Here is a 26,370-nt window from a genome sequence, read left to right as displayed (position 1 = left end):
GGAATGTATGGGTTGAGTCATGACTGTTCTTTGTTGTTTTTTAAAGAATACTTTATTGATTTTTAGAGAGAAAGGAAGAGAGAGGGGGAGAGAGAAAAACATGGATATGAGAGCGCAACATTGATTGGCTGCCTCCTGCACAACACCTAGCCTCCTACTAGGGATCCAGCCTGCAACCTGGGCATGTGCCCTTGACCAGGAATTGAACCAGCAACCCCCTGGTGCATAAGATGATGCCCAATCAACTGAGCCACACTAGCCAGGGTGTGACTGGTTTTTATTAAGTGTCTGTGTATGGCTATGTTTATCATAATTGATATATAACTTGTAGCCATTAATGCATTTGTATCTTGGACTGTGATTAGATTATCTGATTTGTGTTTCTTATTCTCACAAAATAAAAGCTACTGATATGAGACAACAAAAATTAAGGATGCAGTCGTCCCCATCATGTGTGTGAAACTGATGTAGCTACTTTAGAAGAGATGGGTTATTGGATTCGCTTCTCATTTTGTGTCAAATCACCACTCACATGCTTTTCACATATTGCCGTTGTTTATGGAAAAAGAAAACCATTTTCTGTTACAGAACCATAATATTAATGAGAAATTATTGAGCTGAAATAGGAAAATAACATTATAATTATAGCTCAGGAAATACAAGTCAGAATTTCAAAATAATTTCAGTGTATGCTGAAAATGTTAACATTTTTTAATGTTCTTCAAGATAATTACATTGCAAATATAATACAATTTTTACCATTGTTTCCCAGGGAAAGGACTTAGGGATGCTTGCATGCTTACTTTAAATTACACAAAGAGATAGGATTGTATTGTTAGCATCAGAACAAATACAAATAATAAAATGAATAGTTCTTTTTAAAAAGTATATTTTTATTGATTTCAGAGAGGAAGGGAAAGGGAGAGAGAGATGGAAACATCAATGATGAGAGAGAATCATTGATCAGCTGCCTTCTGCATGCCCCCTACTGGGGATAGTGCCCACAACCCAGGCATGTGCCCTGACTGGTAATTGAACCTACAACCTTGGCATATTGGGTTGATCCTCTCACCAACTAAGCTATCCAGCCAGGGCCGCCGCCTTCTTAAAAAAGTCCCTTTAACATTCTTGTAGTATTGGTTTGGTGATGATGATGAATTCCTTTAGCTTTTCCTTGTCTGGAAGCTCTTTATCTCTCCTTTGATACTAAATGATAGTCTTCCTAGGTAGAGTAACCTTGCTTTTGTAGGTCCTTGCTTTTCATCACTTTGAATATTTTGTGCCAATCCCTTCTGGCCTGCAAAGTTTCTTTTGAGAAATCAGAAGACAGTCAGTCGTAGGAGAGCTCCCTCTTGTACATAACTAACTGCTTTTCTCTTGGGCTTTTAAAATTCTTTGTCTTTAACCTTTGGCATTTTAATTATGATGTGTCTTAGCGTGGGCCTCTTTGGATTCATCTTGTTTGGGACTCTTTCTGGGCATGTACATTTATTTCCTACAGGATGTGAAGGAAGTTTTCAGGCATTATTTCTTCCAATAGGTTTTCAATCCTTTGCTCGCTCTCTTCTCCTACTAGCACCCCTATGATACAAATGTTGGTACACTTGATGTTCTCTCAGAGGCCCCTTAACCTATACTCATTTTTAAAAATTACATATGTAATACTTTCTTTTTTCTTCTTTCTTTTTTTTGTTAATCCTCACCTGAGGATATTTCTCCATTGATTTTTAGGAAGAGTGGAAGAGAGAGGGAAAGACAGAGAGAAACATCAATGTGAGAGAAACACATAGATTGGTTGCCTCCTGCACAAGCCCTGACCAGGGCCTGGGCCAGGGAGGAGTTTGCAATTGAGGTACATGTCCTTGACCAGAATCCAACCCAGAACCCTTTGGTCCACAGGCTGACGCTCTATCCACTGAGCCAAAACGACTAGGGCTATATGTAATACTTTCAACAATAAATAATTATTTTTTTAAAAAAACAACAAAACTTTTTGGTTGTTTCTATCTGATGTTTTTCAGTACACCTTGTCTTCCAAATCACTGATTCAATCCTCTGCTTCATCTAATGTGATATCGATTTCATCAAATGTTCATTATTTCAGTTATTTTATTCTTCATTTATTTTTTATGTTTCCTTTCTCTTTGTGTAATTTCTCACTGAGTTCATCTATTCTTTCCCTAAGTTCATTGAGCATCTTTATAACCAGTGTTTTGATCTCTGTATCTGATAGATTGCTCGCCTCCATTTCACTTAGTTCTTTTTCTGGAATTTTGTCCTGTTCTTTCATTTGAGACATGTTCCTTTGTCCCCTCATTTTAGTTGTCTCCCTGTGTTTGGTGCTATGTATTAGGTAGATCTGTCATATCTCCCAGTCTTGGCAGGGCAGCCTTATTATTATGAAGTAGGTGTCCTGTGGGGCCCAGTGACACAGTCATCCTGGTCACCTGAGCCAGGTGCTCCAGCAGTGTCCCTTGTGTGGGTTTGTGTGCCCTCCTGTTGTAGTTGAGCCTTGATTGCTGTTGGCACATCAGTTGGAGGGATTGACCCTCAGCTGACTCTGAGAACTGGCCATGACTACAGCAGATGGGCTGTTGTGTGGGGTGACCCCACGGAGTCAGGGCTCTGGTACCTGTGGAGTCTAACCTTTGAGTGTTAGACTTTGTGGAGCTACTTAGGTAGTGCCCTGGTGTGGTCTGAAGCAGGCCTCTTAAGAAGGGCTCTGGTGCTGGCCAACGTCAGCAGCTGGCTGTGCTTGGCCTGGAATCACCTGGTAGGGGCTTTAAAGGGATCTCTGGTTGGAAGTTGCCTGTGCTGGTCTTGGAGATGCCTAAGAGAGGCTATCCTATATAATAAAGAGGTAATATGCAAATTAACCCTCACACCCTCACCAGATGGCTGCCTACAACCAGGCCAGCAGGAGGGGTTGGTGAGGGATGACCAAATGACTGAACAAGCAGGCTGCGTGGGGCAACCAGGCTGGTGGGGGGGGCAATCAGGCTGGCACACAGAGACAGTGAGGGGCGATCAGGCTGGCAGGGGGGCCATTTAGAGTAGACTAGGCAGGCCAGGTAAGCGGCGATTAGGAGCCAGCAGTCCAGGATTGTGAGAGGGATGTCTGACTGCCGGTTTAGGCCCTGAGATCGGGCCTAAACCGGCAGTCAGACATCCCCCAAGGGGTCCCGGATTGGAGAGGGTGCAGGCTGGGCTGAGGGGAACCCCACGCCCCGTGCTCAGATTTTGTATACTGGGCCTCTAGTACTGTATAACAAGGCCAGCTGCCACTAGTGCCTGGCTTGGAGCTGCTTAGCAAGAAGTAAAGGATATTTCAAAGCGAACCACTGCTTGTCTGGGGTTTATGCACCTTTGAGAGACTTTAGGGAAGTCCACAGTACAAGTTGATATTGGCTGCTTGTGAGGAACAGCTGCCAAAAGAGATTTAGGCCTGTGAAGTAGTCTGGTGGGACAGGGTCTGAGGGAGTCACCAGGGTGGGGTGAGCAGTGTTAGTTTGATGGTGACTCACATTTGGAGCCTACCTGCACCTCCAGGCTGAGTGGGGGGAGGACTCAACAAAGGGACACGGGTGTCTGTCAGCACTTCTGTCCTGGACAGAGTTGCCCCTCCACTTTCCCCTGAAGCCAGACAACTCAGTTTGTCCCCATATGTCCTGGTGCTTTTCAAGCTGCTGTCCCTTCGCTGGAGCTTCGGGCAAGTGTCTGTGAGCGAGTTAGTCTGTACTCAGGCCCTTTAAGTGGCCTGAGTCTAACAGCTCTCCATCTCACCCAGACAGGATCCATGCTGTGTTCACAGCCAGGTATTTCCAGGACCCCCCTTTCCAGCACTGGTGTTCTAGGCTGGGCAGCCCAGTGTGGAGCTGAGAACTCTCATGCCTTCCGATTTTTAACCACCACACATGGGTGTGGGGCCAGCCTGTTTCAGATCTCCATGTCTCCTGACAGTCTCAATATGACTTCTTCTTTATATCCTTAGTTATAGGAATTCTGTTCAGCTAGTCTTCAGGTGTTTCTCAAGGGAGGCAGTTCTGTAATTTAGTTGTAATTTTGATGTGGTAGTAGGAGCAAGCAAGCACAACAGCATTTACCTACTCTGCCATCTTGGCCAGAAGTTGCCCCGTTTTACTTTTAGACAGGAAATGCTAAGTCTCCCAAGTGTTGCCATTCACCTTGCATCATGACCCATTTATTTATTCACAGGCCTTCTTCTCTTTACCCTTTCCACTTATTCATTTTCATCCTAAAATTTATCATAAAATATTTCCAAAGGACAGTGCTTACATTAATGAATAGGACTAAGAATATGTTTATTCATGATTGCATGATAAGTAAACTTGTTCTAAGAAGGAGTAAAAGGGAAGCTAAGGAAGTATATCAAAATGTTATAAAAAAAGATAAAGAGATTGAGACTGAGATAAATAAAATAAGCTGAAGGAAAAGAAAAACATAATGTCCTAGGAATACAGATGCTGATATTTCCTTCTCTTTTAGGAAACACATCATATCCACCAGGAATATTGTAATATGTATAACTTTATACCAGAAAAAAAATATTTTTTGTCTTTTGGCCTGCAAATGCAGGCATTTTAATAACAACAACGATAATTACTGTTGTTTTCATAATAATTTCATTACATGCTAAGCATTTTTAAATGAAGACAGCCAGTCTCAGGTAGGTTAGATAACTTGCTTAACGTCATGGGTGGGAGCTAGTAAGTAGTTGAGCCAGAATTCAAACTTAGGTGTGCTCCTGTGTTGTTAACCTCTGTTCAAATCTGGCCATATAGCCAACTCCATTTCTTCTACAGCTTTTAACCAGATTGAGGTACTCCTGATAGATCGTCAGGGGTTTACCTTAGCATCTAGGTTGATTAAATTGTGCATTGCAGGGCCACAACTTTAATTTTTGTTAAAGAAAAAACAGTTACAGAAAATTTAATTGTGGCTAGGATTTGAGTCATATAAAAATGTTCTAAAGTTGATGGGACCAAAAAAGAGCTCAAAGTAGGCCATTTCCTGAAATCCAATTTGATCAGCACTTTCTTCCAGGGAAAAGAGTCTTTGTAACTGTTACAGGAGAGAGGATTTAGATAACATATTTAACTCCTGGAGCTATCTCCCACACTCCTCATAGGGTAAGAGATAGTGCAAAGAATGAGTCACTCACTAAGGTTGAGCCCAGATTTAATATTCTCTGTCTGAAGTTTTCGCAACTCCTAACATTTTGTGAAACTGGATTTTCTCTCTTGTGATTAGGGCAGCCAGACTGATCTAACCAACCCAGAGGACCCACGCTGAACTGTGTTCTGTCTATGCCAGTGTCTGCTTACAACGTGCATTTCAGATGCTTTCTCTCCCTTAAGGAACAGAACATTGAGACATATCAGCCCTAGGGACCCTCTGGGAACATTTCTACCCAAAGTAAACACAGGCTTTTCTCAATTGGAGAGTTCCCTTTACTTTATAATAAAACCATACCCGGTCTCCCTTACGTTAGAGTATGTGCTTTTCTCCTGAGGTGTTTTTTTTTTTTTTTTTTAATCTTCTTGCTTTATTTCTAAGCAAGTTCCATGACCATAGTAACCTTAACCCCACAGAGTACAAATTCATCGAGGGTCCAAGATAGAGCCCAGACACTAAATCCCAGTTCACATGTTCATGAGACGCCCATAATCCAAGATTGCCCATTGCTTACACACTTGCTCAGAATATTCCTCATTAGCAGGCATTAGAGCCAAACACCTAGACAACTCCACAAATAAGGCTCATGTGCTAGGCCTCTCATTCAGGATATGTCAGGGTCCTGTACCAGCCCACCTATCCACTTTGTCCATTGCTACCAGACCCTTTGCTCTCTTTCTGAGAGAAGTGCCACAGATTTCCACTAATATCTCTCTGGTGTGTGTGTGAAATATAAAACCTCCCCTCTCACCTGCCAATGTGTGTGTGTGTGTGTGTGTGTGTGTGAAATATAAAAACTCCCCTTTCACCTGCCAATTTTTTCTGTGTATCTAGTCATTTTAATTGGCTCATAGCTTATAGTAAATTATTGTTGAATGATGGAATGAATATTTATATTCATCTATTCTAGTGTTTATTCTCCAACCTCGAACACAACAAACATTTGTTTGTTGAAATAATTAATCAAAGGAATAATTACTTGGAATTAAAATATATGTAACTATATTAAATATCTGCTGTAGACTATCAGAGTATATAATGATTCATATGAAGAATAAAGTAAACATTACATTACTAATTATCTTCTTACCTAAAAGGTTCAGTGTTTTATTGTGACATTGTCAAATGGTGAAAATGAGTTATTCATTTAACATATATTTATTGAGCCCCAACTGTGTGTTGGCTGTTATGCTGGCCCCCAAGGCTTGGGGTGATGGTAGTGAGTGAAGGGCAGGGGTGCCAGGTGAGGCTGGAGAAGGAGGCAGACTGTCCTGGTGTACAACATAGCGATTCGACATCTATAAATAGACTAGATTTTAATGGACCTGTGAAGGTATATATTCACCCAGATGGTAGGAAAACCATCTTTGATTTAGACAGAACCATTATTTATGGTTTAGGGATAGGGGCCATGACTCAGGGAGTGTGCGTGGCTTCTAGAAGCTGGAAAGACAAAGAAATTAGTTCCCCTTAGAGCCCCGGGAAGGAACACACACACACTCTTGAAGGATTGAGACACATCTCTGTTTTATGATTTTGTTTCATTGCCGATAATCAGTATGGTGTTTCAGAAGTTTCAGTAGAAACCAGGAAGTGAGAAAAAGGCAATTGCAGTTAAAATGCTTATAAAGCTATTATGTTTTCACTTTGCAGAAATTTGAGATAAAATTATGTGAAATGGCCTTACAGTTAATAGTTTTATGATAATGTCTTTCCATCTCTTCATTGTTGACTAAATTGTGTCAATAACTAATGGCACAATTTATTTTTTAAGTAATTGCTGAGATATTCTGTATGTATTTTCATCCTCTATGCAACTTCTGGGGAAATACTTTTAATTCCTTAATGACATGGCTGTATCAGATACAGTCATTATGGCTCTGAGTTTCGGAATAGGTATAAGACTGCTTGACACTGCCATCTTCCTGCATTAGCATCACTGCTCCCCTTGTAATACATGTGTAGTGTTTCCATCACTGCCCTCATCTCGGTTACCTAGCTATTGAGATTGGCATGAGATGTTTTAACTTCCAGCTCAGATAAGCATCGTTTCTGTTCTAATTATTGTGCTTTGGGGCAAAATGAAATAGGTACTGAGTCCAAAGAGAATGTACAAGACACAGAGGCCCAGGTCTGCCAAGTGCTGCTCATTTTAATTCCTACTGCTCTGTGAAAGCAATTTATTCCACTCATTTGGATATAGATTTTAGTGACATACATTAGCACTGACATTAAGGCAGAATTCTGACTTAGGGGAGACTTCAAACAGAATTTTTATCTCATTTTCCATTTAAATTCCACAAAAAGCAAGGCAGCTCGAAGAGCGGTTTTAATATATGCATGAACTAGTCTGAGGATTACATTGAAGGAAAAAGAAACAGAGAAGACTGGGTTTCAGATGTTTCCTCTGCTGTGCAGTCTTGGGAAAGTCACTGTATTTCTGAAAAAAGTGTCTCATGCCAACTGGGAGTAACGATGCTAATTCTTTGGATTATTATGAGAATTACGGTAAAAGAGTTAATGTATAAGGTACTTTGTATATGATGAAACTTCATGCAAATATTAGTCAGTTTCATCAAGTGAAGATTTACAGCTACTCAAGGACATTGCTGTTGCAAGCACAGCTTCCATAAAGAAGCCCCAAAACTCACACTTGATGGAAGGCAGCTGGAGAAGGGGTCGGAGAGAGCGGTAGATGGAAGGCAGCGGTAGGTCAGCTACATTCATTCCCAGGCACCTGCAAGTAAAACCAGCGAGGGAGGGTACTGTGCAGGCTGTAGCGGTGGAAAGAAAATCAAGTCAGAGCCCTTGTGAGGTTTGAAACTCTTAAACCTTGGGATGCGCAGATGGCTTTCACAGTGCTTGGTGAGGGAGCATCTTTCCTGTACAGCCGTAGGCAGTGACTTTTTAATTAAGTAGAGATTCATTTCTTAGATTAAAAAAATTGATAACAAATATGTCTTCTCTAATGCTTACAATAGAGTGGGAAAACTGTTGTCAGATGTCCAAACATTAGCTTAATGGGAACTGATGAAAGTATTTTTATTGAACAAGCATTTGTTGATCACTTACATTATGTAAAATGTGCTAATATTGACCTATGAAGCTCAGAGAGTGAAGAGGGAGACAGAAAGGCTGTGTCCTCACTGGAGAAAGGTCCCAGGTAATGCAAGAGAGTAGAAGTCAGGAAGGAGCGCGAGCCCTTCAGTGTGGAAAAACGCTGGGTCTCTGATTGGAACTCAGAAGGATGGTATAACTCACCATCGTGAGATCTTGCCACAGCAGTCACATGAGGCCAATCCTAATCTTGTTCCAAAGAAATAACTTTGGTCCCATTTCAAATTGTATTGATTTCATTTACTTTGGTATTTTTTTGTTTGAAGCTAGCCAACATAGTAATAAATAATTTAGGTACAATGAAATATATATATATAAAACTTATAAAAACTTCATTAATTCATTTTATAAAATGCCTTTTAAGGCTCCAAATTTCTAATGCTTTCAAAATTTAACCATGTCGATGATTTCATTATCTCAATAATATAAAGGTTTTATTTTTACTAGAAAACAATAGTAGTTAACAAAATAATTATTTTTTGCACATGCCTTTTTGTGACCATCCTGCAGGACACCATAGAACATTAAAACGGGAGGGAAAGACGAGACCATAGAAAAACATCTCAGGCCAAGATCATCACGTGGCCTGCACACTGCCATTCTTTTCCAGAATGACTCAACTGCAGACATGTTAGTTTAAATGTTGCCACCCTTGACGTAAGTTTGTTTCATGTCAGATTATTATATAGGAATTATGCCAGTGAACAGAAATTAAAGCGTGTGAGTAGTAACGATTCAAGTTTGTATGGTAACTTTTGCTGGTGCTTTGATGGGATGCCCACAAATTGAAATTTCTCATCATCTTAGTCCTCTGATGGATGGGCCTGTATATCTTTATTTCTCCTCTGAAAAGAGCAAAGGTTTCCTCTCCTGGGGAGATACTCCATCCTTTTCTAGGTACCTCTCCACCACCACTTGCAGACTAGTAATCAGATCATAAATCCCGGGGCACTCATTTTGTTTTGAGGTGGTACCTTCATGATCTTGTTCAAAGAAATCGCAGTCCTGCATCAGGGAGGGGAGATGAAATCGTGCCTCACTGATACTTCTCAGTAATGACTGGCAGGTAAAGCCTGAGCAGTGGACCCAGAGGAAGAGGAGATGAGTCGCACCAGTAGCAGTAAACCTTCCCTTCCCTCTCCAAAAGCCTAGATCTCTTATAAACTCTTTTGGGAAGGGGGCAAAGTTCTGTAGGTTTTGCAATGAGCAAAATTAAGACAGAATTTGAAGTTTTGTGTTATTAGCTATAGGTGGTATTTCCTCCCATCCCTCATATATGAACCTGAAGCAGTTAAATTTCATCATAGTGAATAAAGGCACAAGAAGCATGTGCTGTGTAGGAGGCAAGGAGTGGTTCACTGTGGCAAGAGCAGTTGCACTATTTCACCTCCCATCCCTCATATATGAACCTGAAGCAGTTAAATAGTTTCATCATAGTGAATAAAGGCACAACACAAGAAGCATGTGCTGTGTAGGAGGCAAGGAGTAAATTACCAGTGGTTCACTGTGGCAAGAGCAGTTGCACTATTTTGTTCCTTTGGTTATTTCCTTGGCTTAAGACTCTTTGGATATCTGATGGAGAGGTACCACAAAGTAATAGGCACAAATAACTCTACATGTGAACTAGTTTGGGGGTGGGTGTTGAGTAGGCAAGGGAGAGTGGTTCCATATTCCAAGAGAACTGTTGCTTCCTAGATGTGTTATTAAAGGAAGCACTGTGGGTTCTATTACTGGAACAGGGGACTGATCATTTATTTGGTCTGCATGTCAGGTGTTAGTCTAGCCATTCTGCTGGTAAAGATTAGTGCTCTCCCTGTGCCAAAACGAGACAGATGTCACCTGCTTGCGACCTGCAGCTCTGTCCATGGAAGTGCCCTTTGAGCAGCTCCTGTGATTGTAGTTGTTTTTTGTTTTTGCTCCAGGATGTGGTGAGAAAGTGGCCCCATCAGAGAGCGTGACATCTTCTAATCCCAACCCACACACTGATGTCAAAGTATTTGTGTTCTTTCTCCAGAGCACTATGTTCTTCCACCAGCAGTCGCTAAGCTGGGCAAACATGTGGGTATTTTGCAGTAACATTTGGAATATACATTTTTTTTTCAGCTGAGATTTCTAGTGTTTCTATTTTGAAGGTCAGGGGTGATGTCACAGGCTTAGTCATCAACTGTCTGCGCACCAGAGTGTGTACCCCTCTCCAGTCAGCTCCTGCAGTTCTTTTAACATCAGCATGAGGATGAGGAGTTCCTAGGCCTTTTACTCATATAAACGTGTATGTATGTGGCCAGATAGTGAAAAGCCACATCAGAGCAAGCACAGAGCTTACCTGAAAATGTGCTACTTCCCATCATTCCCGCAAGAGGTCAGGCAAGGAACTTCGATAATAATGAATGATTGTTCAGTGAATTGTAGTGATTTGCTTGTTTGTAAGCATTCCCTCCCTAGAAGCCTACCTTTCTGTCTTTTTTGCTTTTTCCCCACCTGGCCTCTCCCCTTGTTTCCCTTCCCTCCCTTTTCCTTCCCCACCCCCTTCTTTCTTATTTTCTCATTTTAATATCTTCATAACTCAGAAGACTCTTTGTTTGGAAATGAAGGTGGAGGGTAATTAATCAGGAAATTTCTGATGCTGTTTTCTACTCAAAGCTAAATGCAAATATGAAGGCTTTAGTCATTCAGTGGCCATTTACATCTATAGAGAGTACTCAGATGGACTAGAGCAGTGGTCGGCAAACTCATTAGTCAACAAAGCCAAATATCAACAGTACAACGATTGAAATTTCTTTTGAGAGCCAAATTTTTTAAACTTAAACTATATAGGTAGGTACATTGTTATTAACTTAATTAGGGTACTCCTAAGGCTTAGGAAGAGCCACACTCAAGGGGCCAAAGAGCCGCATGTGGCTCGCAAGCCGCAGTTTGGGACTAGAGGTTGAGATTTAAGAAAGCGGGGATACAAAATGACTATTTTTTGGCAAAACTTAAATAAATTGCTGTCTTTGTGCAGAGCAGTTAACACTGTATTTAATCTTTGAGACAAGTCTATTAGGAAACTCTTGCCGTTGATAAGTGGCCAAACCAAGACACAAAACCATGCAGCCTGATTCCAGACCCTGTGGCCTTAACCCTGGTGCTGTGCTGCCTGGGATCAGAGCCCAGGGTAGGACAATGCAGAGCACTGGGTGGTGAGCGTATGAATGAGGAAAATGGAAGGCACTGAGAGGGAGGCACACACTCAGTGGTACCCAGACAGCTGATGACTAAGACCGGGACAGGTGAGTAGGCGGCATCTGTATTAGTCTTGAGGGCCGATTTTGACGGTGGTGATCAGGAGTGAGTTTTCCTTTCATAGAGGATATGAGGTGAGTAGCCGCTGGGGCTGGAAAGCACGTTGAGGAAATACGTAGTCTAGTGTAGTTGGAGAAGGGGATCTGCACAGGCTGCAGCCAGGTTTTGCCAGCCCCATTTCACAGGCAGTTGGGATAAAGGGGGGTGGGAGGGTGTTGAGCAGCTTTGTGGCAAGAGCTCTAGAGGGCACAACTTAATGAGGCAATAGTTTGAAGAAAGGAATGCTAGAAGCAGGAAGAATAATTAGGAGACTGTATTTTTTTATTGCAGCATAACAGTATTACCACAAACTTAGCAGCTTAAAACAGCACATGTATTCTGTCACTGCTTCTGCGCCAGGAGTCCAGGCACTGCTTAACTAGGTTCTCACCGTAGGGTCTAAGTCTGTAATCAAGGTGTTCACTGGGTTATATTTCTGAGGTGGGTATCAGGATAATCCTGAGTAGTTTTATCTGAGGCTCAAGTAGGAAAGATTAGCTTTTGTTGGCAGAATTCAGTAACTTTCATACAAGGACTTCAGTTTCTTGCTAGCTGCCCACCCACGGCTATCTCAGCTCCTGCAGACTGTTTCTCCATGAGCACCCCACACTGGGATCCACACATGCCGGCCTGCCTTTTCAGTGCCAGCAAGGAAGTGAGACACTTCAGCTAAACTATAACCCCGCATATCTAATCACCTGTTTCCTGTCACCCTTTCCACATTCTGTCAGAAGTCAGTCACAGGTCACTCCCACACTCAAGGGGAGAGGACTATCCAAGACCATGAACATCAGAAAACACAGATCTTAGAGAGGCTGCTCTGGTGACAGACAAATGTAGTTGATGACATACTCAGGAGTGTGAACTGAGGTGGTATTAATGCAAATAGGAAGACTTAGTTTCAACAATTATGCCTCAGGCCCAGCCGGCGTGGTGCAGTGGTTAAGCGTTGACCTATGAACCAGGAGGTCAGGGTTCGATTCCTGGTCAGGGCATATGCCCGGGTTGTGAGTTCGATCCCCAGTGTGGAGTGTGCAGGAGGCAGCTGATCAATGATTCTCTCTCATTCTCCCTTCCTCTCTGAAATCAATATATTTTTTTAAAAAATATGTCTGAGAAATAAAATGATTTCTTCCTATCCCACATGAAGTTCTTTGTATACCTTATCTCATGTAAACCTCAAAATACCTCTTTGAGGTAGGTAACAGGAGAATCCTTAGTTCACAGATGAGGACACAGGCTTTGTAAAGCTAAGTGCCTATATCACATACATCCTAGCTTCAAGTCTGGGGTCTCAACCTAGATTTGAACATAAGATGTCAGTCCCAAAGCTCAAATTCTTAGCTATTTTTCTTTACTTGGACTTAAAAAGTATAAGGATTTAAACACAGATGGATACCTTTTCATGTACCTACTGGCCATCTGTATGTCTTCTTTGTAATGTGCATATTCGGATCCTCTACCCATTTTTTAATTGGATTGTTCGGGGTTCTTTTGCTATGAGTTGTATGCACAGAGTATTTGTATGTGTTGCTCTTAAATTATATTCACTTCTAAAACTTCTATGTGAGCTTGCATTTAATATTTAAATCTTAATTTTTTTCAAGAAAAACATTGGACCTTTTTCTTTAATTATGTTAAGGAACTTCCAAATATGTCGTAGGTGATGACATTAAATTTCTACAACTATGTCCTAAAACACTAAGTTAAATATTTATATTGCATTATTTTTCAGGTGTGAAAATGAAACCAAATTCAAAACAGAAGAAGTATTTTGGGCATATAACTTCTGCCCTACTCCATATTCTTGGACTGCACTTCTGGGCCTTATTTTATATCTCGTTTTCTTCGCACCTGGTAAGCAAGCCTTCATTGTTATTGTTGTGTTTATTAAATTGTCTCTTCTTAGAAGAGACAAGCTACTTTTTAAAAAAAAAAAAATCCTTACATACTGCTTTATTGAAATTTAAAAATTTGTATTTCTCAGGAATGGGACCAATGCCTTGGACTGTGAATTCTGAAATATATCCTCTTTGGGCAAGAAGTACAGGAAATGCATGTTCATCTGGAATAAATTGGATTTTCAATGTTCTGGTTTCACTGACATTTTTACACACAGCAGAGTATCTTACATATTATGGTAAGAGGATTTTATTTCCTACTATTTTTAGATATGATTGAAATACTATATTGTTACATTTTTGCTGTTATGTTTCTGTGATGTGTTCTTATTCTCCCAAGTCCTTGGAAATGCACCTGGGACAGGTAAGAGGAACTGTCCTTTCGCAAGCAGCACCGCTTCAGTCCCTCAGTGCTATGTAGCCCACCCACCTTCCCAGCCTAATCGTCTCCCCGCTGTCCCCGTTGGAAATCTCCACAACATGGCTTTGTTTCATGCAGAAACATAACAGAGAATGGTAGCAAGATGTGTGCGGGGAGCCCAGGCTAATGCTTGAAGATGGCCCAGGACAGGGGCAGAGTCCTGTCCAGGCAAGAAGTACAGGAAATGCATGTTCATCTGGAATAAATTGGATTTTCAATGTTCTGGTTTCACTGACATTTTTACACACAGCAGAGTATCTTACATATTATGGTAAGAGGATTTTATTTCCTACTCTATTTTTAGATATGATTGAAATACTATATTGTTACATTTTTGCTGTTATGTTTCTGTGATGTGTTCTTGTTCTCCCAAGTCCTTGGAAATGCACCTGGGACAGGTGAGAGGAACTGTCCTTTCGCAAGCAGCACCGCTTCAGTACCTCAGTGCTATGTAGCCCACCCACGTTCCCAGCCCAAATGTCTCCCCGCTGTCCCCGTTGGAAATCTCCACAGCGTGGCTTTGTTTCATGCAGAAACATAACAGAGAATGGTAGCAAGATGTGTGCGGGGAGCCCAGGCTAATGCTTGAAGATGGCCCAGGACAGGGGCAGAGTCCTGTCCAGAGTGGAATCCGAGTAGAAAGCAGCCTCCCGCTGTATCACTCTGCTTTCGGGCCGGGGCACAGGCACATGGTGTCCACAGAGACCAGCACTCACACTGCCAGGACTGCGAACATGTCCAAAGTGTTAAGTAAAAATGTGTGGGGACTGTACTCAAAATATTGGGAAGTGACTGAGTTAAGGGAAGACCTTGGGAAGGTACTTCAAGTCCATTCTTACTAAAGTGAAAAGACTGTCTTTTCAGCAAGAGGATTTCTTCACTGTATGTTTACAAGTTATACTAGGATTCTAAGGGATAAAGTAGGTTTTCATTCTAATCTCGCAAGCCTCTATGGTGAATATGGAAGGCCTACTGCTTAGACCATTCTCTGATCACCTCCCCATCACTCACCGCATCCCATGCTCTGGACCAGCCGTCGCCAACTGGTGGTCCGAAAGGTTGGCAATCACTGGTTTAAGGAAACCTTTGGAGCAGCAGTCGCCAACCGGTAGCGTCCGCTGCTCTGGACACTAATTTCTTTTTGCAAGGACAGGGGTACTTCAAGTCCATTCTTACTAAAGTGAAAAGACTGTCTTTTCAGCAAGAGGATTTCTTCACTGTATGTTTACAAGTTATACTAGGATTCTAAGGGATAAAGTAGGTTTTCATTCTAATCTCGCAAGCCTCTATGGTGAATATGGAAGGCCTACTGCTTAGACCATTCTCTAATCACCTCCTCATCACTCACCGCATCCCATGCTCTGGACCAGCCGTCGCCAACTGGTGGTCCGAAAGGTTGGCAATCACTGGTTTAAGGAAACCTTTGGAGCAGCAGTCGGCAACCGGTAGCGTCCGCTGCTCTGGACACTTATTTCTTTTTGCAAAGACAGGTTTATTTGCCAGCCCCATATCCCCAACCATAAATTCCTTGAGCTCAGGCCAGGACTAGGCCTTGTTCACCATTACATTCCCAGTACCTTTCAAGGCATCTTATTTATTTGATAAGCCTCAGAAGTGATGCTTGAATGACTAACTGCACAGATGAATTTTGTAGATGAATATGAGAAACATAAAAATCTATTCCTCCTCTCTTCTAAACATGCTGAATTGCTATTTAACTTTATTATCTTTATAAAACTCTTCTCTCTCCCAATCAACATTTAGAAATATTTATTTTTTTGGGAAGGAAATACACAGGCCTTTCAAACCGGATATATATTAAATATATTCCACTTTATCCCATTTGGCAATTAAAATTTACCAAAGTTCATAAACTTATCTTCCTGGCACCATAAACATTAGCACAAAAAAATATTTACCCATATTTGCTGATTCTTGAGAATGCTTAAATATTTGAAGACCTAAATGTAGACTACTATCCTGAGAGAGCATTTTTTATAGAAAGGATAGACCAAATAATAAAAGTCTACATGGTAAGACTTTTGATAGCAAAGCTCCGCTTCCTTGAATTTATGCTGCCAGGAAAACATGAGGCAACAGAAGTAAACTTTAAATGGGGCATAGCCAGGCTTCTTTCAAACATCGGTTAGCAGAGCTCTCTGCTTTTTGCATTAAGTCGAGCTTCTATCAGGTGAGTGCACTGGTCCAGTCGGTCTACTGCTGGCTAACAGTAGAACAACAGTTCAGTTCAGGTGAGTCCTTCCTGTTTGTTGATCCACATTTTAATCTACATGTTATATGTTAATATTCCTGATTTAACAAATACATACCACAATGATGTATGTCTCTGAAAATACCAGGTCTTCTCTTATTTCCTCCCTTTTTTGTTTCATACCTCAAATTTTGATTCCTTCCAAAACTATACCGCTTAGGTAGTCTTCCTTAGACCCCATTCAGCAATGTTTATTACTAAAAATTATCATTAAAAATGTCACCAGTATTCCATTTTATGTGGAGCATGTGTGACTAAACTGATCCCTTGGAGAGCATTACAATCAGACATGGTCTTTGATTCCCCGTTTTGTGTAATTCAATTAAATATTTATTTTAATTTGAAACTTAATATAGGACTCTAATAAAATTTTCTTCAGAATCAAGCTGCGGAATAGCTGCACTGTTTAACAATTCTGACAGACTCGGTAGAGGCTTTTTTATTTACATTATGATAGTTACATAACTGACTTGCCCATTATGTGAAACAGATCACAGCCTTCTGAGCCTCCCCACACCTCTAGTTTAACCACAGGTCTCACCAGATGAAGACCACTTACACACCTTTGGCATTTGCCTGCTTCAGATTCCTCAAATCTTATAAAAGGATCTTGTATTTCATTAGAGCTTCCTTGATATTATTTGCTTCAGGAATTTTCCCAATCCATCAAATTGTTTTAGCACTGTCAGATTTGATTAGTCATTTCTAATCATGCAACTACTCCTAAATTGTGAGAGATGATGAATAGTTCCTCAATATTACAGTTAGTAAACCCAAACTAGGTTTGCTCTGTTACAGGAGTTCAGCAGCCTGGTTTAGTCTAAAATACTTCATATGTGCCTATATCACCAGCATCATGATCACCGTCCTTTCTTTGTCCTTCTCCACTAAAGATTCCGTTTCTATTCTTAACTCCACAGTTTTGATTATCTGTAATCAAAACACAGGATTTCATCTCCTTTCTCAAAAAGCTAGCTTGCTAGTATCACCTTTTTAATGAAAACATTTCCAATTCATTAGTCATACTAAATCTTACTCTGCTCTATCTCTAACAGCAACTCTTCTTCCCTTGTCATTTATAGAATTTAGTAATGCTACCACTTTTTTGAGTAACTAACATCCAAAATTCTAATAGGCATGTAACATACATTGTTTCTATTATTTTTTAAATTTCAGTATAGTTGATAATATTACATCACTTGTATTAGTTTCAGATGCACAATATAGTGATTCAACATTTTTATACCTTACAGTGTGATCACCCCACTAATTCTAGTAATCATCTGTCACTGTACATTATAATATTATTGACTATATTCCCTTTTCACCCATCTCCGTACCCCTCCCAACCATCTTTCGGTCTCGGTTTCTATAAATCTGCTTTTGTTTTGTTTGTCTGTAGTTTTTTAGATTCCACATATAAGTGAAACTATATGTATTTGTATTTCTCAACCTGTGGGTCGCGACCCCTTTGGTGGTCGAACGACCCTTTCACAGGGGTCGCCTAAGACCATCCTGCATATCAGATATTTACATTACAATTCATAACAGTAGCAACATTACAGTTATGAAGTAGCAACGAAAATAATTTTATGGTTGGGTCACAACATGAGAAACTGTATTTAAAGGGCCAGAAGGTTGAGAACCACTGCTCTAGATCCATCCATGTTGTTGCAATTGGCAAGATTTCATTATTTTTATTGCTGTGTAATATTCCATTGTGTGTGTACGTATACCCCATCTTCTTTATCTACTCATCTATAGATGGACACCTAAGTTACTTTCATATGGCTGTTGTAAATAATGCTGCAGTGAACATAAAGGTGCATATATCATTTTGGATTAATATTTTGGATTTCTTCAGATAATACTGAGAAGTGGAATTGCTGGGTCATAAGGTATTATCTAGTTTTTTGGGGAATATCCATAATGTTTTCAGTGGCTACACCACTTTGCAATCCTACAAACATGGCACAAAAATTCCCTTTTCTCCACATCCTTGATGACACAAGTTACTTGTTTACTTACCGATAATGGCCATTCTGACTGGTATGTGGTGGTATCTCATTGTGGTTTTGATTTGCATTTCCCTGATGATTATCTTTTCATATGTCTGATGGCCCATCTGTATGTCTTCTTTGAAGTAATGTCTTTTCATGGTCTCTGTTTATTTATTCATTGGATTGTTCTCTCTTTGTATGAGCTTCTTATATATTTTGGATATACCATTTGTGAATATATTCTCTCATGCAGTAGGTTGTCTTTTTGTTTTGATGGTTTCCTTCATTATGCAGAAACTTTTTTGGTTTCATGAAGTCCCATGTGTTTATTTTTGCTTTTGTTTCCCTTACTTGAGGAGACATATCCAAAAGGATATTACTCAGACTGATGTCAAATAGTTCACTACCTGTGTTTTCTTCTAGGAGTGTTTTGGTTTCAGGCCTTATGTTTAAGGTTTAACCCAGTTTCAGTTTATTTTTGTATATGTTGTAAGAGAATGGCCCGGATTAATTTTTTTACATGTATCTATTCAATTTTCCCAACACTACTTGTTGAAGAGATTGTCATTACTATATGCTTACCTCTTTTTTCATAAATTAGTTCACCATATAAGTGAGGATTTATTTCTGGACTCTCTATCCTGTTCCATTGATCTGTGTGTCTGTTTTTATGCCGGTACCATCCTGTTTTGATTATTATAGTTTTGTAATATAATTTGAAATCAAGGAACATGGTACCTCTAACTTTGTTCTTCTTCCTCAAATTGCTTTGGTTATTTATGGTCTTTTGTAGTTCCATATAAATTTTAGGATTATTTGTTCTAATTCTGAGAAGAATGTTGTTGGTATTTTTATAGAAATTGCATTGAGTCTGTAGATAGCTTTGGGTCATGTAGCCATTTTAACAATGTTAATCCTAGTCCATGAGCATGGTATATAGCCTTTCATTTATTTGTGTCCTCTTTAGTTTCTTTCTTCAATATCTTATCGTTTTCCTATACACTAATAATGAACAATCAGAAGGGAAAATTAAGAAAACAATCCATTTACAATTGCATCAAAAATAATAAAATGCCTAGGAATAAATTTCACCAAGTAGGTCAAAGACCTATACATCATTGAAAAAAGAAATTGAAGAGGACACAAATAAATGAAAGGATTTACTAGGCTCATGGATAGAAGAATTAACATCCTTAAAATGTTCATACTACCCAAGCCTCTGCACATTCAATGCAATCCCTATCAAAATACCAATGGCATTTTTCATAGAGCTATAACAAATAGTCCTAAAATTTACATGGACCACAAAAGGTTCTGAATAGCCAAAGCAATCTTGAGAAAGAAAAACCAAATTGGAGTTATTATTCTACCTGATATCAAACTATACTAAAAGGCTACAGTATTCAAAACAGCATAGTTTTGGCATAAACACAAACATATACATCAGTGGAACAATATAGAGAACCTAGGGGGGAAAACATACCTATATGGTCAATTAATCTATGACAAAGTATGACAAAATGGGGTAAAGACAGTCAGTCTTCAATAAATGACATCAGGAAAGCTGGACAGATATTTTCAAGAAAATGAAACTGAATCATTTAAAGTATGAACCAAAACTATAAAACTCCTAAAGAAAACATAAGCAGTAAACTCTGACATTGCTCTTAGCAATATTTTTTTTGGAAATGTCTCCACAGGCAAGGTAAAAATAAAAAAATGGGACTACATCAAACTAAAAAGTTTTTGCACAGTGAAGGAAACCACCAACAAAATGAGTAGGCAACCTACTGAGTAGGAGAAGATATTTGCCAATGATACATCCTGCATGGGATTAATATCCAAAATATGTAAAGAATTCATACCAAAAAAGAATCCCATTAAAAAATTGATAGAGCCCTGACCGGTTTGGCTCAGTGGATAGACTCAGCGTCGGCCTGAGGACTCAAGGGTCCCGGGTTCGATTCTGGTCAAGGGCATGTACCTCGGTTGTGGGCACATCCCCAGTGGGGGATGTGCAGGAGGCAGCTGATCGATGTTTCTCTCTCATCGATGTTTCTAACTCTCTATCCCTCTCCCTTCCTCTCTGTAAAAAAATCAATAAAATATATTTTTAAAAAATTGATAGAGGACATACATATAGCCAGTAGACAAATGAAAAGATGCTCAGTATCACGAATCATCAGGGATTTCAAATTAAAACTACCATGAGATATCACCTCACACCTGTCAGAATTGCTACCATCAATAAAACAATAGGTGTTGGAGAGCATGTGGAGAAACGGGAACCCTCAGTGTTGGTGGAATTGTGAATTAGTGCAGCCACTATGGAAAACAGTATAGAGGTTATTAAAAATATAACTACCTTATGACCCAACAAGTCCACTTCATTGCAGCATTATTTACAATAGCCAGGAAATATAAGCAACCTAAATGCTCACCAATAGACTCATAGATTCAGAGAATAAATGATGGTTGCCAGATAGGAAGGGGTGCGCAGATGGATAAAAAAAAGGTAAAGGGAATAAAAAGTACAAATTGGTAGTTATAAAAAGTCATGGGATGTAAAGTACAGCATAAGGAATATAGTCAATAATATAACATGTATGGTGTCAGAAGGGTATTAGATATATCAGGATGATCACTTCATAAGTTGTACAAATGTCTAATCACTATGTTGTATACTTGAAACTAATATAATATTGTATGTCAACTATAAGTAGAATATTTTTTAAAAAAATTTAATTACACCAGAAAAAAATTTCTTAAATAAAGAAAATAAGCTTTGTAGTATGTCAGATGGTGCTAACTGGACTAGAGTGGTCTAAGAGAAGGCACAGGGAGACCAATTAGGAGACTATTTGCAACAGTGCAGATGAGGGAGGATGGTATCAGTGCAACGGTTAAAGTGTCATCTCTCAGATTATGAAAGTAGATTCACTGGGATTTCCTTAACAGATTGGATATTGGAGGGGAGAGTAAGAAAAATGTCAAGGCTGATTCCAGACTTTGGGCATGAGAGACTGTAAGGGTAGTGTTGTCATGTACTCCATTAAGTCATGAAATCAGCAGTGTCATAATTTGATGTCATTGCAGAAATATAAGATAAATGAGAATGAAATTTCTCCCTCAGAGTATCTCCAGCCTAGCAGACAAGAAAAACAAAATAAATGTGCATAATTATAATACTTCTTGGTTACTATGATAGGGGCCTCAGCAAAGTGCTATGAAAACTCATAGGAAAGAAGCAGTTATCTCCAGCCAGGGAGGGGAGGGAAGACCTAAAAGCAGAAGTTATATATGAACCTGGTCTATAGTTCTTGAGTTTGGCATTACATGACTTTAGAAAAATAAATTGCATTATATTCATAGGGTTAGAACAATTAGAGTGACCTGGCTGGCAGTAATTTTTTGGTTCCATTTCAGACCACAGTTAATTATGCATCATTGACCAGAAAAAAAAGTCAAAACCAAGCCCTTTCCATCCTAGGCACACATATACACAGCAGGGCTTCAAATAACTTAGTTGCACTCAGTATTGTTTTGTTACTACATTGATGAGATGCAGCAAGAACAACTCTTATTTATATCAATCAGTCTATGGTAAAATTGGTTTCATTACACAGTTAACCCTTGAACAACACAATTTGAACTACAGTTCCACTTATACATGGATTTTTTAATAAATGCATACAGTACTGTAAATGTATTGCCTTATCATTTTCTTAATATAGTATCTTTTCTCTAGCTTGCTTACTGTAAGAATACAGTATTAATACATACAACATAACAACACATGTGTTAATCAACTATGTTAACGATAAAGCTTCCGTTCACACTAGGTTTAGGCTATTAGTGAAGTTTTTGAGGAGGCAAAAGTTACATGTGGATTTTCAACTGCACAGGGCTCCTAACCCCACCCTTGTTCAGGAATCAACTGAATATCATCTTGCCTCAGTTCTAAGAACCTACTGAGGACTTAACTGTACATTATTTTCCATCGCAGGAGCCTTCTTCCTCTATGCTGGATTTGCTGCTGTGGGACTCCTTTTCATCTATGGCTGTCTTCCTGAGACCAAAGGGAAAAAATTAGAGGAAATTGAATCACTCTTTGACAACAGGCTCTGTACATGTGGCGCTACTGATTCTGATGAAGGGAGATATATTGAATATATTAGGGTAAAGGGAAGTAACTATCATCTTTCTGACAACGATGCTTCTGATGTGGAGTAATTTTCAACTGCTGATATATGTGGTTATTAAACAAACTTGGGAGAAAAAGCAGCAATTGGTGACCTCACTGCCCTGCTTCTAATCTGGTTCTTTCCACAGTCCAGTTTTGGATGACTTCTTATTCTAAAATCCTTGATTAGGAGGAAGATACAATCATGTTGACACTTCTTTTCGTAAGTTGAAATGTAAAAAAATATATATTTACAGAGATTTTAAAATAATAATCATTGAACAAATGTGTGTAATTCCTTCCTGAGATAGTCTAAAATGAATACTGTATTCAGTGATTTCAGTGGTATCCTTTTTTCCTAAGACCATATATAACTATTAGTGGCAATTAAGTCAGTGCTAATCTAGCTGAATCATGTATGTGATATAAAGAAGCATTCTAGGATATGGTCTAAGATGTTTTCTATCAAAACCTGGCCTATTGGCCCTAAATTTTCCAAGGACAAGTATCTTATCTGTGATCAGCTATTCGAAAGTAAATTCCATTAAGCTTTCATCAACAAATTCAAGTGCCTCCTACTTGGGCACAGCTGTCTTATCTCCTCTGGATTCCACATTTTGGTTTCTCGTTCCGAGTCAGATCTTGATTGTTCTTCAGAAATTGACTCCACACGGGATCTTTTGAACATTATGAAAAGCAGGTCTTTTGGGGTATATTTTCATACATATTTTTTGCATCAGTGATAAGTGTACATTTGCACAGATAAGCTAGCAAGTTTTGATAAGTATATTTTATTGCTAGAAACGTCAGAAGGAAAAGATTTTTATGGGTCCCTAATTGAGTCACTTAGGTATGGAACTATAAATATAAATAGCACTAGATCTTCAACAGCATTTCAGGGTTGGTTTTTGTACATGCCAAAATCACTTGATACTCACCACACCTTTGCACATCAATTCTTGAGTCCTATGTGTGCCTTCATTTGTGTTATATACATAGCTGCTATCAGACTATTTCTCCCTTCTTTTATTCAAATAATTTCTGAAACAAAAAAGGAAGAAAATCAGTGACAAATAATCCTGCTATTGTTGCTATTTATTTAAATAGTGGGACTTATTTTTAAGTTATTTTAACTTTTTATTAATTTTCCTAAGGGAATTGTCACTTTTTTTTTTTTTACTTAATAGTACTTGTCTTTTTTTTACTGTAAGAGCATAAACTAATTTTTTATTTTGCACACCCTTTCTCATTTTCCCTGACAATTTACATCCCCTACTATCCCCCAAAAAACAACACATAGATTTGTCTGTGGATGTTTCCTTTTACTCATGTTTAACTTGAATTTTTTCCCTTCTTGTCTAAAAATTGTGATTTACTATAGTAATAGATTAATGGTTCTCATATAGCACACATCTTTAAGAAATGTTGACTTTCTGCATTTCTATAATGTATTTTCAAAGTGTTTATTGGTTTTTATGTTCCTTCATCAATGAACTCTAATTTTTGTTCTTATATATTAAGAACTATACAATATATACAAAGTTACTTGCTAGTTCCAGTGAAATTCTGAATGACTCTTCTTTGGCCAGCTATGAATGCATAAGTTTGATGCATTTTAACATGGCTCTAAACATCTAATAAGGTATTCTTGGGAGTGAAAAGGTGGCTATCACTAAATTCATTGTGTTTCTGCCAGTCTCCAAGATGTTTTTTCTTCTCTTTAAGTCTGGCTTGTTCACATCACAATGTCAAAGCTGAGAATGTAGCCAAAAAGATTCATTCTCTAAGTCACCAGGGGTGTGTGGTATGTGCTTTAATGGTCATTTTACTGGTAAAAAAATTTCTTGCTTTGATCATTGCATATAATAAAACATTTATTTTACAGAGTGTTTTTTTCCTTGAATTAGGTGCTTTGACAATTGATTTCTAAATGGATGTTAATATTAATTTGTCCCATAAGAGCAGATGTGATTTCATAGAGAAATTTATTATTCTATTGATATTTCTTATCTACGTAACATTTCATAAGGTAAAGTGAAATGGAAAGGGAAGGGTCTGTTGTATATTAAAATCAAAATATGATGGAAAGAAAAGATATTTAGACCAATAAAGTACTCACCTTAAGAATTCTTCTGATTTATCCAAATAATTGCCTCAGTTCTTCTCTTTATTATATATGTAGCCTTAACTCAGCTGGGCTGAATGCACAGTAACTTTATTAAAGGAGCAACTCAACTCTTATTTTTTTGTAAAGCAGAACATGGCCAGTTTCCCTGATATATGCAAATGGTATTTTCAACTTTATACCCATAAATGCACATTATAACAGGGAAAATTTGCCACAGTCCTCCTCAACCCCTTCTTTAAAGGAGTATTTGTTATTTATATAGCGATAAAGATAACATTCCATATCTTTGAAGTACAGAACAGAGAGGCACAGTATAAGAATTATTTATAATTTTTTAAAAACAAATAACTACTTCAAAAGGAACCTTATACAATTAGGGATTATTTTTAGATTCGGTGAATATTTATAGTATATTAAAAATTTAATGTTTGAATTTTGAAAGTTTTTTTAAGTTCTCAGCATTATTAGCTACCACTATCAACTTGAAAACATTCTGTTTGAAATATCATCAAATATATATTTTATAGGACAATTTATATATGGTTTAACCTACCATATTAAAATGCATTAAGCATCATGTATTTAACTGAAATTATAGGTCTGCTTTTCTAGACATGCTGCAAGTTCAACAGATTTATATTGAGTTTTAGGAAAACATAGTGAAGAAAGCTGTAACCCCTGTTAAGGCTTATTAGCTGAATGGCTGATGAGATCTGTACTAGACTTGAGAAATATAACTTTCCATCTGCATCTGAACACTTAAGTCTAAAAGTGATGTCAGATAGGTCTTAAAGATTTGGTATTAATATTTTTCTTCAATATAAACATTCCTAATAATTTTGATTGATGCACCTTAGTCAATAATTACCAAGCACATGATTTTATGTATATGTAAAATGTCTAAATTAAAAATAGACTTAAAAAGTTTGAAATTTTGTTCCCAATCATATGCAGTAGTTAGTTCACTGATGAAAATGCTATGAGGGTAATGCTATCAAGTGCTTTCTCATAGCTTTATTTTACCACTAATTAAGATTAAATATATGAATATAAATATTTTTTTAAGTAATTCACTCTAAAACAAATCTGTTAAAGAATTTAGAAATTATTTACTCTAATTTCAAAATCAATTATCCAGAGGAAGAATGAACAGGAAAAACATAAGTTGACAACTTGTCCTTTTTCTTTTTCTTCAGAAAGTAAAATTGAAATGCATTATAATAATCCATAGATCCAGGGGGGAGATATTTTAGAAAATACTATCCATATGTTATCTAAGACAATCTCACAATCTAAATGACACTAATATAGTTTATAAATACTGGAATATAGTGAGGGGACTGGAAGGATTGTTTTGATTTTATTTCATAGGCACAGTAATTAAAAACATGAGATATTTTATTATAATCAGATTTTTTAAACCATTCTCTTACATAAAATCTCAAATTATACTAAGCACCCAATAACTGACAGTTGTGACAAGTTTTCAATTACCAAATTCAGACCTTTTCACTAACAACAAATACAAGAATGATATACCTGGCCAGGAGCAGAGAATTCATAATATGTGCTTTATAACAAAATGTATTAAATTGTGTATAAAATTTACAGCTCATGTGTAAATGCTGCCTCTAAAAAAAATCAGAATTGTTCTGTTTTAATGTCCTGTTTTCTGTCATGTTCTATTAATTTTCTTAGCCTCATGTACAGTAATGTTAATCTAATTGGTGAAGTGATTCAGGTTATAGCAGTGAATCAAAGGTTGGTTCATGCAGTTCTAGGTGGACAATCTTGTGGTTTTCTAGAAATAGCATCATTTAAAAATGCCAAA

At 38.3% G+C, this 26,370-nt stretch overlaps 1 protein-coding gene across 1 annotated transcript in view; it reads left to right on the top strand.

Moving 5' to 3' along the window:
* The window catches only part of SLC2A13 (solute carrier family 2 (facilitated glucose transporter), member 13), a 265,771-nt gene extending 241,236 nt beyond the window's left edge, over window positions 1–24,535 (top strand). Inside the window, exons 8-10 of the mRNA XM_014529572.1 lie at window positions 13,370–13,491; window positions 13,622–13,774; window positions 22,235–24,535. Coding sequence (XP_014385058.1) covers window positions 13,370–13,491; window positions 13,622–13,774; window positions 22,235–22,461 — 502 coding nt within the window. The 3' untranslated portion in view covers window positions 22,462–24,535. The remainder of the gene's footprint in view (window positions 1–13,369; window positions 13,492–13,621; window positions 13,775–22,234) is intronic.
* The last annotated feature ends 1,835 nt before the right edge of the window (window positions 24,536–26,370 follow it).

Source organism: Myotis brandtii, unplaced genomic scaffold (assembly GCF_000412655.1).
Source record: "Myotis brandtii unplaced genomic scaffold, ASM41265v1 scaffold686, whole genome shotgun sequence".
In the NCBI taxonomy this organism is placed as follows: domain Eukaryota; kingdom Metazoa; phylum Chordata; class Mammalia; order Chiroptera; family Vespertilionidae; genus Myotis; species Myotis brandtii.
The sequence above is the reverse complement of the archived record's forward strand: the minus strand, read 5'-3'. Positions and strand labels throughout refer to the sequence as shown.